The sequence below is a fragment of the Neophocaena asiaeorientalis genome, unplaced genomic scaffold, assembly GCF_003031525.2.
Source record: "Neophocaena asiaeorientalis asiaeorientalis breed wild unplaced genomic scaffold, Neophocaena_asiaeorientalis_V1.1 scaffold683, whole genome shotgun sequence".
In the NCBI taxonomy this organism is placed as follows: Eukaryota; Metazoa; Chordata; class Mammalia; order Artiodactyla; family Phocoenidae; genus Neophocaena; species Neophocaena asiaeorientalis.
The window spans coordinates 120,862-140,171 of NW_020173497.1; the positions used below are offsets into that span (position 1 = coordinate 120,862).

The following is a 19,310-nucleotide window of genomic DNA, read 5'->3' on the forward strand; positions in this document are numbered from 1 at the left end:
GTGGGATAGCATTTTGGCAGAATGTAGCAACACCTCCTGACTAATGACAAGTGGACAGCATAATGCAGTATTTACCATTTCAGTGCTGTGTTGCATAAGTACTTAATTGGTGTCGCATATGTCCTTCGCTTTTACATTAGTGGTACTGAGAGCAGTGTGCTCGGGGAGAAATAACTACATACAGAGGAGCGGAAGGAAAAGCAACTGGCATATACGGGGTTAAAGAGAGCTTGCTAGATTGCTAGGAATCTTAGGAATGAATTCACCATCAAAACTCTATATTCCATTGAATCTATATTCCAACAAAGGTCTCATCCTCAAATAAAACAGATCAAAGAGAATGCCAATGTGTATAGACCCTTTTTAGTTTATTGTTCCTACTTCATTTTAGAATGTCTACAGACTACTCACACCTTGTCCACCTTCCTTAAAAATAAGATTCCACAGTTTCTTTAGTGGCCTAATAATATAACACCAGATAAGGAAGTGACCCTTCATCCATCCATCCATCCATCCATCCATCATTCAGCACTTATTTATTGAGACACCATGGTGGATACTGCAGTGAACAGCACAGTCCTTGCCGTCTTAGATTATATCTTAGCGAATGCAAACACTGAGCGCCTAATTGTAATCATGATGACTAGTTAAAAAAGAGAAATAAATGTAGAAGCCTAGGACAGTGCATAAAACGCAGTACTTACTGAGTCTGAGAATCAGAGAAAAGTTTTCCTGCTAAAACCAGAACAATAAGTAGGATTATGTGTTTTGAAAAATGCTGACAGAAGGACAAATTTTAAGTGTTACCACATAAACTTAAATGTGGCCCCAAAAATCAATTCTCAGGAATATTAAAACCAATACATTGTGATATAATAAAAAAATCTAGATGTGTCTGAGGGAAAATAAGTTACGATATTCATTGATTTTCTTTGTCGAGTTGGTCTGGCTAGAACCCTCGTGGTAGTTAACATCTAGAAGTGGAAAGAAATGTTACTTTGGATATTTGGGGTAACTAGATTTAAAATTTCCACACGAATTTATAGTCTGTTTTTGTTTGTTTCTCTCCCTTAAGTTTAGATAACATACTTTCATGCTTTAAGATTTTATTTACAAAGTATACCCAGAAAATAGTTTTAAAACTGTTAAAAGAAATGATATCTCTGGGTTCTTTTCCAAACATTCATGAGTACTCTATTAACCTATTTTGAAGATATTCTTAAACCACGTGTTTCCATATGTCAGAAGTTGTTTGGAGACAGAGATCATGTCTCTCTGCATTTGATAACCAAACAGGTCGGCCCATCCAATTTCCATTATTGAGTTGGGCCTAGAAGTGGAAAGAACGTTACTTTGAGATCTTTCCATTGGACGTTTTAAGCACACATCATACAGCAGGGGTCCCCAAGCCCTGGGCCGTGGGCTTGTGCCAGTCTGGGGCCTGTTAGGAGCCGGGCCCCCCAGCAGGAGGTGAGCGGCGGGCGAGCGAGTGAAGCTTCACCTGCCGCTCCCCGTTGTTTCCCGTCACTTGCGTTACCGCCTGAACCATCCCCCCCGCCCCATCCATGGAAGAATTGTCTTGCACGAAACCCAGCCCTGCTGCCAAAAAGGTTGGGGACTGCTGTCATACGGTGAATCAAAGAACAATTATATTTTTTAGCTAGAGCCACTTCTGTATAGTACTAACTTGTTTTGGGAGAAAATCTTCAGTGTTTTTAAAGATAAGAACTTCCAGTCTTTTCCTGAGCTGTTGGATTTCATCACTGGTGACTTATCCAGGTTTCCAAAGAAGCTCGTCCTAACGCTTCTCTCCCGGTGGCTTTCTCCATCCGCGAGGCTGGCGTGGCGTTGGCGGGCTCTCTCCTGGGCTTGTCTTTTCTCCCTAAAGCTTTAGCCACAGGCCGATCCTTTCGGTCTGCTCCTCTGCTAGTGAGCTCTTTCTCCCCTTTATTGCTTTCCTTTCCCAGGGCTGTAGAAGGGTCCCCGAGGCTCCCTACAATATTACTGCATGTAAAGCTGGGACATGAGGCCCTTGGCTCTGAGAAAAAAAGATGTTACAAGTGCTTTTGCATCTTGCAGATTTTTATTTGTTTTTCCCAGGCATTGCCTTTCAATTATTTCCAGTATCACAGTCAATTTAATTCCATTAAACTTAGCAAGAATCGAATATCCCTCCTAAACACTGAATTCACAGAGAAGAGTATGACATAATCTTTACCACAATGATCTTATGTGGGAAAAAATGATGTCAAATTTGAATATCACATTACAATATATTTTAGCATGCTGTTTATAAGTACAGAGCCTCAAAGCAGGAAGATTTGAGTCTCTAATCCCACCTCTGTCACTTACTAGTTATTTGAGCTTGAGCAGGGTACTTAACCTCCGTAAAACTGGGTTTCCTCATCGGTATAAACAAGATTAGTAAAAGTAGAGCTCTTCAGAATATTTAATAAAATAATTATTAAAGGACCTGTATAGTGCAGGGAACTATTTTCAATATCTTGTAATAACCTATAATGGAAAAGAATCTGAAAAAGAATAGATATATATGTATAACTGAATCACCTTGCTGTATACCTGAAACTAACACAACATGGTAAATTAACTATACTTCAATTTTTTAATGGTTAAAAAAAGAAAAAAATAATAATTACTGTGCCTATAAAAATGTAAGTGCTCAGTTGATTTTAGGGATATTATTATTCCTTGTGACAACCTAGTAAACCAAATATTACTATCCACAGTTTTTAGAAAGAAAAACCTTAGGCCCAGAGGTCAGTGACCTGTCTAGCGTTAAAGCCAGTCAGTGTTTAAACAGGGACCGTGATCCAGGTCTTTTTATTTTGAGTCCAGAACTTTGTTCCACTATATCATAGGGCATTGTCTCTCATAAGATTTAAGAACTTACAGGTGATGCATTGACAGGAGAATAAGAAAGATGGAATGACAAACTGGGATATATATTCCCTTTTGAATTATTATTCTGTTATATCAGATCATGTCACATGAGGAAGATCTCAGTAGATGTTCGCATGTCATGACACCTGTCAACACTTCTTTCACAAATAAAGAACGGTTTTGCTGGCAATAATTTCTATGTAATTTTAATAACATAGTTTACAGTTTACTCTGTTTATTCTTAGTGATGCCTTCTGTTTGTACTGATTTTTCCTTTAAGGTAATACTGTAAAAATTTCATTTTAAAATAAATGTAAAGTTTTAAGTCAGTAATCTCAAGGAAAACTAAATTAAATATATAAATATAACAATATTTATTTATAAAATAACAATACCATAGAAGGTTCACAATTATATAATAAAGGTGATAAGCACATTAAAAAAGTGCATAGGGATCACTGCTGAGTGGACCGAAAATGCTGTAGGTCTTTACCATTGGGTCTTTTAATTTCATTCTGGATCCTTAATCTTTTCATTACCTACATTTGTAGTTTTAACAAGCTAGCTTCATGATGTAGTTTGTGAGCCTATGTGAGTTACATAGAATTTGTACATAAAACCTAACCATATTATTTCAGTCATTTCAAATCACAAATTTTACCAGCATTTTCTATTTTTAGCGTAAAGCTCTTGTTAGATGTGTTTTACTTCCTCAAAGAAATTCCTTATGGTCTCGGAAAAGAATCACATATAGAGAAGCAATACATGTTGAAAGTGGGAAAGCGGGTCATTTATTTTTTAGGAAAGGAGCCCGAGACCACCACATACAGAAGCCAGTGGACAGCAAGCACAGTCTCCAGGAGATCACAGGTGACCTCCTCTGTATGTTGCTTTGAAATAAATTTCCACAAATGCTTCATAAATATCCATTAGTTATAGTTAATTATAGTTAACGGAGGAAAACTGTTCTCCAAGTGAGCCCTGATGAATGGGGAGCATCTCGGACGCTAGCTTCCTAAGATCTTTTCCAACCCTGCCTGATGAGATGCGATGGTCCAGGCAGACTGATGGGATGTGTTGAATTTACCGCTACGTATGAGGTACCAGAAGTGGTGACATGGACTCCGCGTCACTCTGCTTTCACAGGCAACAGAACTTGATAGGGCGACACTGACTAAATCTTTGTTGATGAATATGAATGCTGAACGACACACTACTTGAGCTGGTTGCGCCTGGATTCCTGGAGGGTCATTGATTTTGTTAAAAGTTGTTGCTTGATAACCATACGCATGCGTGCTGACGCGCGCGCACACACTCACAATTCGTATTCTCTCTTTCAAATGTGACTTCTCAGGGGAGAGTGGACTATTATGAAAGGGATGTTTTGAAGGGAATGTTTTTCTGGATTTTGCCATAGTTTACTATAGCAACCTTCCTCTAAGAGTCTCCATATACCTAATAGTTGGATCTTTTAATAATGATGATTAAAGTGTCTTAAAATTTAAAAGAGTTGTAATTTTCAGGTCTATTCCACTTTTTCCAAAAGGTCAAAACAAGTCAAGGAAAAATTGTATGCTTAAGTAGGTCATTAACATCCATATACGTTTGTTGCATAAAAGTAGGATATAGGTCTTAAATAACCTTTTCGGAAGAAAGGAATGCAGATGAAAATTGAGTCAGTACATCTACAACAAGCCTTTGAACAATGAGCAGGTCCATGGGGTTTCAATCCAATGGTGAAGCTGCTAATAGCTGTCACTAGTGAATCCTCTGTTACAAGCATTTCGTCATAACAAACTCAGTATTTTGGCAAGCAGGGAATAGTCTATAAATCATGTAAATGATTTCATTCTGTATTTTGAATGTTCTTGGAATAGGTCCTCTTACCATATTCTTTGACGTTGACAGCTGTTACCTCCAAGATTCTCTAGCTTATTGATAGTGACTGGCCCCTTTGGGCAGTTAATCATGATGGTGAACACTTTATTCTTTCCATTCGTTTGGAGAAGGAATGCTTCTCTCATTCAGAGAACAGAACCTGATAACAAGAGGAAACTAATGAAACACTAGGAAAACAATCTGTTTGATAAATCCCGACTTAATTCCCTTGGTGACAGAAACAGTGGCTTGATTTTCATAAGCCTCTGTCAGCTTCAGCGCTGGCTGTCAGGGCAGCTGGAATTGCTGTTTACTAAGCAGCGTCTTTAAACGTATTACACTGAATCTACGTAGTAAAGAAAGAAAATGGCAATGAAATTTAAAAGTAGAATTTTTTAATATTGTCATTTTTAAAAGAACAGGAGTCTAATATTCTGGCAGAAACACATCTACGGAGCTGAATCACTGTCCAGGCTCATCAAGACATTTTGATAGCCGTGATTCTACTTTCCCATGAATGACAATGCCAGGAAAGGATAGAAAGGAAAAGGACGCAGTACAGAAATATAAACTATCAGCAGGCATTCCTTACTTCCCTTTCCCCCAAAACACTGTTACTTCATAAAGCCTGTGAATTGCAGTATGTCATCTTATAATGCTCAGAGAACCTTGCTACATCAAGTGTTAGTTCCTTTGAATATCAAAATATCCTATAGGTGGAATAATTCCTTTTTTAATGATAATTTGAGCACATATTAATATGAAAGCGTTCAAAAGAAGTATTGACTTTAAAATAACCATATTTGGGTCAACAAGGTATAGACTGTTGAAATAATATTAGCCTTAAAACTTAATAACAGGGCTTCTCTGGTGGCGCAGTGGTTGAGAGTCCGCCTGCCGATGCAGGGGACACGGGTTCGTGCCCCGGTCCGGGAAGATCCCACGTGCCGCGAAGCGGCTGGGCCCGTGAGCCATGGCCGCTGAGCCTGCGCGTCCGGAGCCTGTGCTCCGCAACGGGAGAGGCCGCGGCAGTGAGAGGCCCGCGTACCGCAAAAAAAAAAAAAAAAGTTAATAACAAATAATAAGGGGTTCGAATGCCAAAATATTGCCTAACACATTCCATCAACATGTATATGAACACAGCAGGAAATCCGAAACAAAAGCTAATTTATGGAAAACTATGTATTCCTAATGACAGTTTAGACCAGTAGGGGTCCAGGTTACAAACTGCAGTCTTTACATGAGATGCTTTCATTTTACATTGAAAACTTGGCTGCATTGTGGAAGCATGTGTCAGATCAAATCATTGCCCTGTATTTAAGAGGACCCTTCTTATTTCTTCTGTAAAATATAATCATTGTATATGTGCATCATGTATATTTATGTATTCATGAAATTGAAACATAAAAAGATACCCAAGGAATCGTATGCATAAACTGATAGTTTGAGCCCATGCAATTTTACTTTATTTTAAAGTGAAAACAAAGGAGCGACGGCATTGGTATTCTAATATATTGATATCTTATTGATGCCAGATGTTTTTTTTCCTATGCTCAATGATTTAGCCTAAATATTTATTTATATTTTAAAATATTATATTGACATATCATACAATATAAATCTGGAAGAAACCTTTAAGATCGAGTGCAAGCTCTTCAGATTTTTGTATAAATAAGATATCTAAGCCTCAGAGAAGCCCAGGGACTTGCCAAGTTTCCACAACTAGTTAGAGCCAGAATTGAGACTTGGACCCAGGTCTCTTTTAATATAAGCTAAAGGCTCCACAAGATGCCACAGACAATCTATGTTGAAAACTGTGTTCTTAAATAAAAAAGATCAAATTCTGATTTTCTTTTCCTGCAGCTTCTGATAACATGTTCTTAACGATTCTTTCTCAGAAAGATAACTTTGCGGGGGGAAACGTACCATGGTGGTTGTGAGGTGAATTATAAGACGGGAAAGCTTTAGACCTTAGCTTGCTGAGATGAACTTTAAAGGTTTTGGAGGCTAACCCCAAGTGCACTGCAAACACTTCCAGGATATTTTTTAGCTTAGTTTTTCTTACCAGAATCTGGTTCTCATGTTATCCCATATTTTTTGTCTTTGTGATAATGTTTGCTTGATCTTGTAATATTAAACAGCATTTAGCCAATAATGGCAGGCCTGCTAAGAGCAGTATTTTAAGTTGCCAAAGCCTCAGAGTGTACCCTTCGGGGTTCTGGTGGCATAAGCTGGGTTCAGGGTTCTGATGGCAAGGGTGCTTGCTTCTGTGTTCGCTTCACAGCATCCCCTGTAATTTGCTCCAAGGTTCTGGCAAATTGCTGGACCATGTCACCAGCTGTCACCACCCCTTCTTCCCATTCACGTTTGGCAGCATCTGGGACACAGGCATGCCAGTAGAAATAATAGTAGCTGTGATAACAACTTCAGTGGCATGGTCCCCAGAGACAAGATCAAACTCTGGCACCTTTTCTCTCAACAAGGAGCTAAAAATGGCACTGAATTTGCTCCTTGGTGATATATAATTTTCTTTAATTATACATTTTGGTTTCAAGTCTTTCAAGCTGGCTTTTAAGTATCAAACCAACATATATCGGTTAAAAACAATGGCATGCCCTTTTTCTGTGGCGAGGAGGTGAAATAGCTAGAATACCATGGATTCCTCTCATCTCCATCAGCCTTGAAAAATAAAAGGAATGGAAATTTCTCTCACTTGAATGGTCCTTGAGCCCGAAAGAAAATTTCTTCATAAAATTTCACTGGTAGATATTCACCATCATATTGTCTCAAAATTATTTCAGTTAGTGAGGTTTTTTAATTAACATTTATAGAAAAAAAAAATAAAAGGTTACAGAACAAATGTTTTTGAATGACATAAGAAATATTTTAAACATCTTGAAATTGGTTACAACCTAAGAATAACAGGGGAAAAAAACTAAGAAGATGGGTGATAGTATAAAAGTATGCTCACAAATTTTGTAGATGACAAATGCCAGATACTACAGCTGATTTAAAAGGGTTCTGACTGGGAATCATCGTGGAAGTCCATGTTCTCCTGCCTTGAGAAAAGGGAGGAATTGCACTAGTGCCTTCTAAGACTGCTTCTGACTCACCAGTCTCAGATTCTCTGTTGTCACCCCTATTTCTCAGGAACCAAGCTACAGAGAGCCAGCCCTCTAAGAGCAACTGTAAGCAAAATATTGAAAAAGCTGAGTTACATATTAAAATTTCCCCATAACTATCTTCTCCCATTTTTCCACAGCTAACAGCCTGTACTTTTATTCCCTTCCCCCACAAACTCATCTTTTTCCCATCAAAGTACCTATGTTAACCCCCAGCTGCAACGATCCATTTCTGCTTCTCCTACAGCCGCCCATTCCTCACACAGCAGAAGGTAAAAAATTTATTCACATATACGGTGGTATGTTTAAGGTACAATAATATAAAGTGTTATGGCAGTGTAGAATAGATATTAATTCCAGGAAGACTTCATAAATAAGTGTCATATGAACTAGACATTAAGGAGTTAGTGAGATTTCGTCGGGCAGAGTTTGAGGGAGGCACCTTAGAAACCAGGAATTATGAGGAACACAGGCATGGAAGCAAGAAAATTAAGGGCATGATCTAAATGGTAGACCGGCAAATCTGGCGAGCTCACGGGGTCTGTGATCTCTTCGCACTGTGGCGCAACAGATCTCCAGAACTGTTTTCATCTTGCAAAACCGAAACTCCTTAAACGACAACTCCCCATCCCCCATCTGCAGCCCCTAGTAACCGCCCTTCCACTGGCTGCCCCTTTGAGTCTGACTGTTTTAGATGTGGCCCATGTAAATGGAATCGAACAGTATTTGTCTTTCTGTGGCTGGCTTCTTTCATTTAACATAATGTCCTCAAGGATCATCCATGTTACGGCATGTGGCAAGATTTCCTTCCTTTTTAAGACTGAATAATATTTCATTGTATATTTATATATATACACGACGTTTTCTTTATCCATCTTGCCATCATTGGACACGTGGGTCACTGCTACCTCTTGACTGTTGTAAATAGTGCTGCTGTGAACATGGATGTGCGAATATCCCTTTGACACTCCTACTTTCAGCTCATTTTGAGAAATGGGATTCTGGATCATATGGTACTTCTAGTTTGAATTTCTTGCAGAGCTACGAAACTGTTTTCCATAGTAGTTGCACCATTTTACAACCTCACCAGCAGTGCACAGGGGTTCTAATTTCTTCACATCCTCACCCAGCCAAGTTACAACGTTTTTAAACTGCGAGTCCGTCTGGGAGGGCCGTGGGCTGATAGTCATTAACCCAATATGTGAATTTGTTTAATCATATTGCTTTCCTTCTGACACCTGAGATTTACACTAGTTTATTCTAGTTATCGGGGTGAGGGAGGGGCTGTAACAGGCTGTCATACTTGCCTCACCTGCAGCCTCGTAGGAAGGAATGCCTAGGCGCCTTATAGAGAAAAGCGCCTACAGAGAGGGTTTAGGGAAGGTAAAAACATACATTCTTCAGCCAAGCTATGTATCAGATGGCCTACTTTAAATAAAGTATTTAAGTATAATATGTAGTTAGAAAAGTATACAGAACATAAGTGAGCACACCAGTGAAACTACCTCCCAGACAGAGAAACCGAATGTTACCAGCTCTCCAGAAGCCACCAGGGGCTCTCCCAGTCATCACCTACCCCCTTCTCCCTAGAGAGAGTCACTCTGGGGGCTTTTACCTATTTTTGAAGCTTACACACATGGACTGTCAGTAGTCATGGTTTTCGTGAATGTGTTCCCTTGCTCGATGTTGTATTAGTGAGATTTTCCCACATCATTGCGTCTGGGATGGGTTCATTCATTTACGTTGCTGTGTGGAATTCCATTGTATGATTATTACTCTAATTTGTTTATCCATCTTACGGCCAGAAGACATCTGAGTTGCTTCCAGTTTGGGGCTATTACAAATATTTCTGTGAACATTCTTGTTCATGCTTTTGGTGCCACGTGTATACATATTTCTTTTTTTTTAACTTGGAATGTGAATTACAGTTTATTAAAATTAGTGATATTGTTGGATTCAAATTTCTCATCATACTCTTTGATTTCCATTTGTCCTATTTGTTCTTTTTAAAAAATTTTTATTTTATTGGAGTATAGTTGCTCTACAGTGTTGTGGTAGTTTCTGCTGTACAGCAAAGTGAATCAGCCACATGTGTACATACATCCCCTCTTGCTTGGATTTCCTTCCCACTTAGGTCACCACAGAAGCAGTGAGTACAGTTGCCTGTGCTATACAGTAGGTTCTCATTAGTTATCTATTTTATACATTGTAGTGTGTATATGTCCATCCCAATCTCCCAGTTCATCCCACCCACCCCCTTCCCCCCTTGGTGTCCATACGTTTGTTCTCTACATCTGTGTCTCTATTTCTGCTTTGCGAAAAAGTTCATCTGTACCATTTTTCTAGATTCCACGTATCAGCAATATTGTATGATATTTGTTTTTCTCTTTCTGACTTACTTCACTCTCTATGACAGTCTCTAGGTCTGTTCGTGTCTCTGCAAGTGGCACTATTGCGTTCCTTTTTATGGCTGAGGAGTATTCCATTGTATATATGAACCACATCTTCTTTATCCATTCCTCTGTCGATGGACACTTAGGTTGCTTCCATGTCCTGGCTATTGCAAATAGTGCTGCAATGAACATTGGGGTGCATGTATCTTTGTGAGTTATGTTTTTCTCCAGGTATATGCCCAGTAGTGAGATTGCTGAGTCATATGGTAGTTCTATTTTTAGTTTTTTAAGGAACTTCCATACTGTTCTCCATAGTGGCTGTATCGATTTACATTCCCACCAACAGTGCAAGAGGGTTCCCTTTTCTCCACGCCCTCTCCAGCATTTATTGTTTGTAGATTTTTTGATGATGGCCATTCTGACCAGTGTGAGGTGACACCTCATTGTAGTTTTGTATACATATCTCTGTTGGATATACAGGCAGACTTTTGTAGACACACTGGGGAGTTAACCACCATTCATAAGATTTTTTAATGTGGAGAAAATGTATTCCAATTCCCAGCAAGCAACTTACACATGATCTTGCAAAAATACAACCATTTATAGTTGGTAAACATCTTGTATTTAGAAGCCAGTTTTATCACGTGGACAACTTTTTATCATGTTTGCTACTGTCAAAAGAGAGATAAATTAACAATTTGTGTTCAATTGTTAAAAATTTCTTTGATGTGAATGCTCAGTTTTGATTCAGGTTAAGTAGGAAAACAGCACAGTGCATAAAAAGGAATCCTGAAACGGGGTCAGGAGGTCTCGTGTCCTGAGTCCTCTTTATGCACTAACTTTAAAAGACACCGAGTGTGTCACTGATCCCCTCTCTGCCTGTGTTTCGTCCTCATACAACAAGGATAATGATCCTGTCACATGCTACCTTATTAGAAGATGATAGATATCAAGGCATTTGAAAATGTGAAAAACACACGGAACTGCTTAAATCTACATGAGTACTAATTTCTGTAACTTTAAAATACGCACCTATACAGCTTACTTGAAGACTCTCGGAGTCAACCAGAGTAGCCTGTTACTAATTGAATCGTCATCATATGGGTGTAGTTTTCCTTTGAGACAATATGCTATGTGGGAAAGTACTGTATAGAAGAATGGTGATTGGAATACACAAGTGTTACTGACTAACATCTTTCCCGCTCTCAACTCCAAATACTGTCTCTCTCTGCCTTTGGTTTCCTAGATGTGGTAGAGAAGCATATCTCTAGCCTTTGACCCCCACAGAAGTTACATTCGACTCCTTCCTGTGTGGATTTTCACACTCCACTGCCCTCTGGTAGGATAGAGAGGTGTATCGTGCTATGTATTCCCTTTATTACCAGAAGGTCTGGGTTTAAGGTCACGGTCCACTGCTTACTTGCTTGGAACCCTAAACTCTCAAAAAGTCTCAGTTTTTGCAGATTTAAAATGAAAAAAAAAAAGTAACTGTTCAACGGAGTCTTTGTGAAGCTTAAATGAGATACCGGGTGAAAGAGAAGCACAGCACTTGACACATAGGTTGTGTTCAATGGATATTTTATTTTTTAAAAATATTGCATCCCAGTGCTCTAATACAAAGGACCCTGTCTGTGGCTGAGAGAATGCCTGGTGTGGCTGCCAGCCTGAACCTTCTCACCTAAGCCATTGCCCAGAGGGGTCCAGGGCTCAACAGAGCACAGAGCTCCCCGCCTCTCCTTGGCACTCTTGCCACACCCTCCATCAGGTCCTGCGCAAACCAAGGATCCATTGTACCGTCATGAAGAGTGGCAGCAATGCCTTCTCATGGGTTCAAATCTGCTTTCCAGCCTGGGCATTAAAGAATTGGGATCATCCTTCTTTATTTACAGATGTTATTTTACTTCTCTAATTCTCCCTTTATTTGTCTGCCAAGAGAGCTCATGTAGTTTTATTATAGCAGCGTTCAGGAATTTCTGTAGCACTCTGACTTTGAGTTTGCTGCCTCCCCCCACCACCCCTCTCTCTCTCTCTGTGTGTTTGTCCTTGTCTCTCTCTGTCTGTCTCTCATTAACTTTGGAGTCAATCTCACCCTGTATTTACATAAAAATCTTAAGTTACACATAACAAGTGTCAAGAGCTTCACTCAACACCAAACACCAACGCTTTCAAAGTACATATTTCAAAACAGTGTTTAAGAAGATATAATATTTTTTGGTACAGCTCTCATTATACGACATCCTAAGTAGAACCAAAATCCCATTTTATTGAGATTTTCTGTAATAAAAAATACATAATAAAGCTGTTGCCCATCTGACAAAAAGTAAAATAGTTCTCCAGACACAAACATAACATAACTTTTTAACATTTGACGCCTGTGCCTGACCCCATGGACTGTCTCTCCTCTTCACAGTCTATTAAAAGCGATAATATGAGCAAATCTATCACCCAGGAAGACGTTCTGTGCTACATAAAAGCTCACAATGATGGTACGTTATTTTGTGTAGAAACTTTGACCCTTTTGCAATATTTATCATTGCTATGCCAGAGTATGCCCATCAAAACTTTTACTGTATGCGGACCTAGCACCCATTATTTTACTGAGAAATTGCTGAATTATCTGAAACCTTGAAAACTGTGTGAAGCGATACATTTTTAGAAAGCTTCTGACATTTTACCACTCAAACACTACATAATTTAATGCAAAATGACATAAGTTATACCTCTTTACAAGTTGACAGTTTGTATATTGGAGAATTCTATAACCTATATCTTAATCCTTGAAAAAAATCAGTCTTTAAAGGGAATTGCTGGAAAACTGTAATTTAAGCAGGGAGTTATGAGTATATACGTTTGCTACAAATTGTACAGAGTGGATACAGCTATGTTCCTATCTATGTTTAGTATGTTTCTTACTATAGGATGATTTTATATCAGGTATTGTTAACAGAAGAATGTGACACTGGTAATAGAATGTCACCAAGCTGTTGACGCTTTTAAAAAAGTCAATCAATTATATATAATGCTAGTGGACTTTTCACAAAACTACTTTTCATAGAGCATAACACTGACTAGTCATTAATTCATTATTAATAATATAACATTCCATTTTTAGGCATTTATGTATTTGTTTTATATTTAAATATTTTATATTTATTAATTTTTCCTTGAATTACTATACTTTTATCCACAACAGTATTGTGTGACATTTTAAAACCTTAGAAAATACAGTCTGTTTCTTTGACAGATACTTATCGAGATCTACTCGGTAGCAGATACTGTATAAGGCAAATGAGATACACAATATTGGGAGAGATGCTTCACCCAGTCACGGAGTGCTTTCCCAAGAAGTTGATACCGACCATCTGAGGGGAGAAGAGGTATTTTGCAGTGGGTGGAGAGCATTGCAGACAGAGGGGACTATTTATTGAGAGGTTCTATGGTCTGGTCAGGTGACTGCAAATGGTTCAGTAACCTGGAGTAGAGAACAAATAAATAAAAGACCTATATACTATGGACCGTCCTGCTAGGTGCCTTAACGTATACTGTCCAGAAAGTTTACATCAATTAAATAAGATAGGTTTATCCAGCCTCGTTTTGTAAGTAAACCTAATGTTTAACAATATTACATCATTTGGGACTTCCCTGGTGGTGCAGTGGTTAAGAATCCGCCTGCCAGTGCAGGGGAGATGGGTTCGATCTCTGGTCCGGGAAGTTCCCACATGCCACAGAGCAACTAAGCCCGTGCGCCACAACTACTGGGCCCATGTGCTGCAACTACTGAAGCCCACGCACCTAGAGCCCGTGCTCCGCAACAAGAGAAGCCACCGCAATGAGAAGCCCGCACACCGCAATGAAGAGAAGCCCCCGCTCGCCACAACTAGAGAAAGCCCACACGCAGCAGCAATGACCCAACGCAGCCAAGGAAAGAAAAAAGTGCTCAAAGAAGACAAAAGCCAATCCAGAATTTTACACTAGTGAAAACATCTGTGAAGAATGAAAGTGAAATAAAGATATTTTCAGATAAAAGAAAAAAAAGTTATTAAAAAGAATTACATCATTTGTCTAAGGTTAAATCCTAGATTGAGGTTGAACCCAGATCTAACTACATCTAAAGCCTGTCCTCTTTACACTGTACTCCTTTAGTTTTGTTACTATGTATTGGATATTTAATGAGGGCTTGTTACTATATATTGGATATTTAATAAGGGCTTTTTGTTACTATGTATTGGATATTTAATGAGGGCTTTCTACAGTGATTGTTATCATACTGTCTCTAACAATACTTTTTAAACATGTCTTTCTCCACCTCTCTGGTAAATTCCAACATGTATAATGAAAATATACTGTCAAATAATGCTGAAAAATTCTCCTTCGTGACATAGTAATATGACAGTCACTGGGTTTCCCCATGGATACTTGGCCTTCCTTAGGGATTAATTCCTAAACTATATGCTATAGAGCACAAATGAATGTTAAGTGTTAATGGTTAATACGACAGTGATGATTATTCTAAATATTTTTAATAAATAATATATAAAATGATAAATTATCTTACATTTCTCTTTATAATTATATGGTCTAGTTACCTATTTTCTAAGTATTTTACATCAAGAAAATTAGTAAACACATTTACAAATTTTGTATCAGTTTATAAGATTATCAAACCCACATCAGAAACTCTATATGAAATCACCTGATACATATGCATGTTGCTTGATCTGTGCTCTTGCTGAATTGTAAGTCATAAATTCGAAGATTACTTATCTTAAATTTAGAACATTCGAATATTATTGTATTTTGTGCATCTGAATCCATTCTGAACATTTCAATGCACCAGATTCGTCTGTGGGACCAGTTGTTACCTTAATCCCAGAGAATAGCATCATATCTCTTGAGAACCTGTAGATATTGCAACAAAGTGTTGTACATGTGCAAGTGGCCTGTGGTCATGTAAGTTTGGCAAGTACTGCTAGAGAGCATACTACCGCTTACTTAAATGATGGTGCAGAGTAGAACTGGAACAAAGCAGAACAAATAATGATTCGCTCCTAAGAATTTCCCGGTACCAATTAACTGAGTAATATCAAATCTTTCTCAAAGTGCTGCCATGTTCACTGAGGAGCTGTTTGTTTTCTAATTTCTATTATGCAATCGTCTTTGGTATTTCAGAACATGGAAATTATAACTTTACATGTGACTCTTGTTACAAACATATATACCATGTGATATTGTAGCTAGAAGCAGCAGACCTTTCAACAACTTGCATTTTTTTACCCCCAGCAATGCATCTCTTTGGCCTCAACTGGCAGTTACAGCAGACTGAAAATGACACATTTGAGAATGGAAAAGTGAATTCTGATACCATGCCAACGAACACTGTATCGTTACCTTCTGGTGACAATGGTAAGAGAAAGAATTATGTGTCCTGTGTTTTTCTTTTAACATCTCTTTTCACATTTCATCTCTTTTAACATTATAAATAAAATAAATTTATTTTTACCCATGTAACATTCATCTTTATATGGGAGAAGGAAAAGGTTTCGGAATTACAAATGTTATCTTTTAATGAGTGACTTTTATTCACTTACTTGAAGGATTGGAAATTCGCATTTTTATTATAGGAATAACACAGTGCTCTGCCTTCTGAGTCGATGGCTAGGCTTTTCTGCATTTCCTTCCTGCGAGTGTGCATTTTGTTTTATTTTTAGTCTGTAAATAGATTATAATTCAGTGTATCATCTCATATTACCTCGGGTATATTGAGCTTTCCTTGTTCAGCTAGTATGTGGAGTTGGAATACTATCTTCATTTTGTTTTAAAAGCTTTTACATACAAAACACATGATTCTCATTTATTGACCTTTCCTCTGCTTGCCCTTTCTTTAAACCTTCAAAAGTTTACACTTTGAACTAACAGACTTTCAAATCAACTGGCTCTGAGTTTAAAAATGGAATTTAAGCCGTTAGAGAATGCTGTATTTCATTTTTTCAGAAAAATATGTACATATGTAAGCATATTTATATCTGTCTATTATTTTTATATATGTGTATGTGCTTGTATGTATGTCTTGGCATTTGGCATCCTCTGACTTTTTGCAAAATGTCATAATACTTTATGTCTCAAAGCAACCAGATCAAGACACCTTTTCTGTCACGTGAGAAATACATCCTTTGCCTTTAAGCATTGCCCTGGCTCTTCTTCCTTTTCGTTTCTTCTTATCTGGTACCTTTGTTCTGCTTTGGCATCTCTTATGTTCATCCTCACGTGGCTAGTTTCTTTGCGAGACTAGAAAGAAGCTGTAATATATTTATTTGTATTTATATATATGCTGCTATGTTACATGTACCCATTGGCTGTGACTAATGCTTTTACCATTCTTTTTGTTCTTTGCTTTCCCAGCTTCTGTTTTATTTTAACAATAATACTTCATGACACTCCTCTTCCTTCTTGGGGAGGCTGAGAGGTTTTATAAGACATTAGATTTTCATAGTAATAATAAATACCGCTACCCCACCCTTGTATGGAGTCTTTTGATACAAAGTGCTATACGTTCCAAAAAACTATAATCTGGTGGCTGATGACAGTGGCGGTGGAAGTCAGTGCACAGTGGATTAGAGAGGAGTGAAGGAAAGCTTACCTAATTAAAACTGTTGGTGGGAAATTTCAGTTAAGTGAAATATAATTACTTTAAACAACTGTTTAATTTTTTACGCGCTGATAACACACACATGAACACATCCATAACTACACAGAAATTAAGAGTTTATTTCTGATTTATAGAGATTGCCATTTAGACTGGCTTTTAAAGTGGATCGTTCCCATGAAAATGGTCAGACGGCACTTGTTAACCACACATGTAGGGAACTCTTTTACAGACTGAAGAGAAAAATGCTTATTATAGACGTTTCGTCTATTTTACAACATCCTAGCCTTTTATTACGATCAGAATGAAAATAGAGTGTGGCTAGTGAGTGTCACAGTCCTTGAAATGTGTGATACTGAGAAAGCTGTGGCTTCAGAGACCCTCCCACAGCCTCGGTGCTGGTCCTTGGGATTTTCTCTTCTATTTTACTGAATTTCCCATTTATCACAAATGCTAGTTGAAACTCACTCAGATGATTTTGCAATTTACAAAGGATTGTGGACCACAGTTTCAAAACCACGGCTCTGAAAGTCCACTTCCCTAAGAGGGACTGAAGTTCCCATGTGATCACAGAACGCATGGGGCGCAGTTGACAGGTGCCAGTGGAGCAACTGGAGCAACTGAGTCCCCTACATACAAACGAGCTCCGTTCCAAGAGCGCGTTCGTAACTCCAATTTGTTCGTAAGTCTAACAGAGTTAGCCTAGGTACCCAACTTACACAGTCGGCTACATAGTACCGTACTGTGATAGGTTTATAATACTTTTCACACAAATAATACATAAAAAAACAAACGCAAAAAATAAAGAACACATTTTTCATCTTACAGGACAGGGCCTTGGGAAGTACAGTAGTCCAGTACAACAGCTGGCACACAGGGATTGGCATCCAGTGAACAGGCGAGAAGAGTTACTGCCTGGAGGAGGGAGAGGAGGTGGGAGATGGTAGAGCTGAGGGATGGTCAGCCATAGGGGACAGAGGGCGAGCTGCAGTGTCACTCACGCCTGACACTGATGGCACAGGTGCTGGTTCCTTGCTGGAACCAGATGCACGTCCGCATCTTTGAAAGTGCTCAACATGAAGGTTCATATGTAGGGGACGTACTGTATGCATGTAAATGAAGGACCATCTTCCTAGCCTCCCACATAAGGAGGAGACGACAGATGCCCCAGAATGAGTTAGATATACTGGAGAACGGATCCTGCAGCCTGCCAACCGGACAGGGGCATTCGTAGGAATTTCTCTTTATGGAAAGAAGGCTATCTCGGGGCTCAGAGTTTGTCCAAAGTGTGACCTAAATAATAGTCTCACTTGTTATCTTTATTATTTTTCCAGTAGCCCGAAAAACCCTAAATTGGTAAGGAATTCTTATTTTCGTTTTTCCAGGTAAAGGTTCTGGGTATGTATCTCTTAAATACTTATTTAAATACCGGAGTGCAGCGGGCAGCAGGGGACTGTATTTGCAAGAAGGGAGGTACCTTACAAACACTGCTTTTAAGCATCCCTGATGAACCGGCAGAGAGACCGTGCGCCATCATCTACTACTTCAGTTTTATAAACTGTGCAGAGAACCAGATCACATCATCTCTAGAAACTCTAGGAGATTATAACCCTTAAGAAATTCTTGCAATTCTGAATGAAGCTCACTGGGAAAATTAACCGTGCTAAGCATGATGGGGAAATTACTTTGTGGCTTCTAGACGCAGTGCTCTTCTTTATGCAGCCCTGTTTTATTCTTATTTTGTAAATACAATTCTAAGGAACAGTCATGGTGCTAACAATCTTGGTGCTAAACTCCCTGCTCGCGTTTAAGTGAATACTGAACCAAAGCTTCTAAATGGTATTTAGTATTTAAAAGAAGAATTTCTGTTACACGCCATGACTCTTTCCTGATTATTCCTAAGACGTTCTTTGACTACAGATTTTAGAGATGAGATGTCAAGTGTGAGGTCTCAGGCAAAACTGATGGAAGTGGGCAACGTGAATAAAGAGGCAAGGATGAAGTTTTTTAGTTCAAACACCAGTCTCTTTCCAGAAACTAAAATTATTCCGCTGGATCGAGGAATTCACTTAGCCTAATGTGCTGGAGAGCACCGCGCAGCCCTGTATTCAAATCCTAGCTCTTTCATCTGTTTACTCTGTAACCTTGAGCAAGTTACTCAACCTCTTTGAGCCTCAATTTCCTCCACGTAAAGAGGGAGTAATGCCTGTCTCTTGGCTGATCAGCTTCAACAGTCTGGCAGCCCTTCTGTGTTTCCCTTGCAAGCTCTCTCCCCACACGTCTCAACGGTTGTTTCCAACTCTCCTACTATCCTCGAAGCTTCAATCCCTCAGCTCCCAGCAGATGACCTTGTGTTCTATTCAGCAAAAAAAA

General features: G+C 38.8%; 1 protein-coding gene across 1 annotated transcript in view; it reads left to right on the forward strand.

Moving 5' to 3' along the window:
- The window catches only part of LOC112401351 (teneurin-3), a 200,643-nt gene that overhangs the window by 52,542 nt on the left and 128,791 nt on the right, over positions 1-19,310 (forward strand). The window contains exon 4 of the mRNA XM_024747546.1: positions 15,575-15,697. Within this exon, the coding sequence (XP_024603314.1) occupies positions 15,575-15,697 (123 nt within the window). The remainder of the gene's footprint in view (positions 1-15,574; positions 15,698-19,310) is intronic.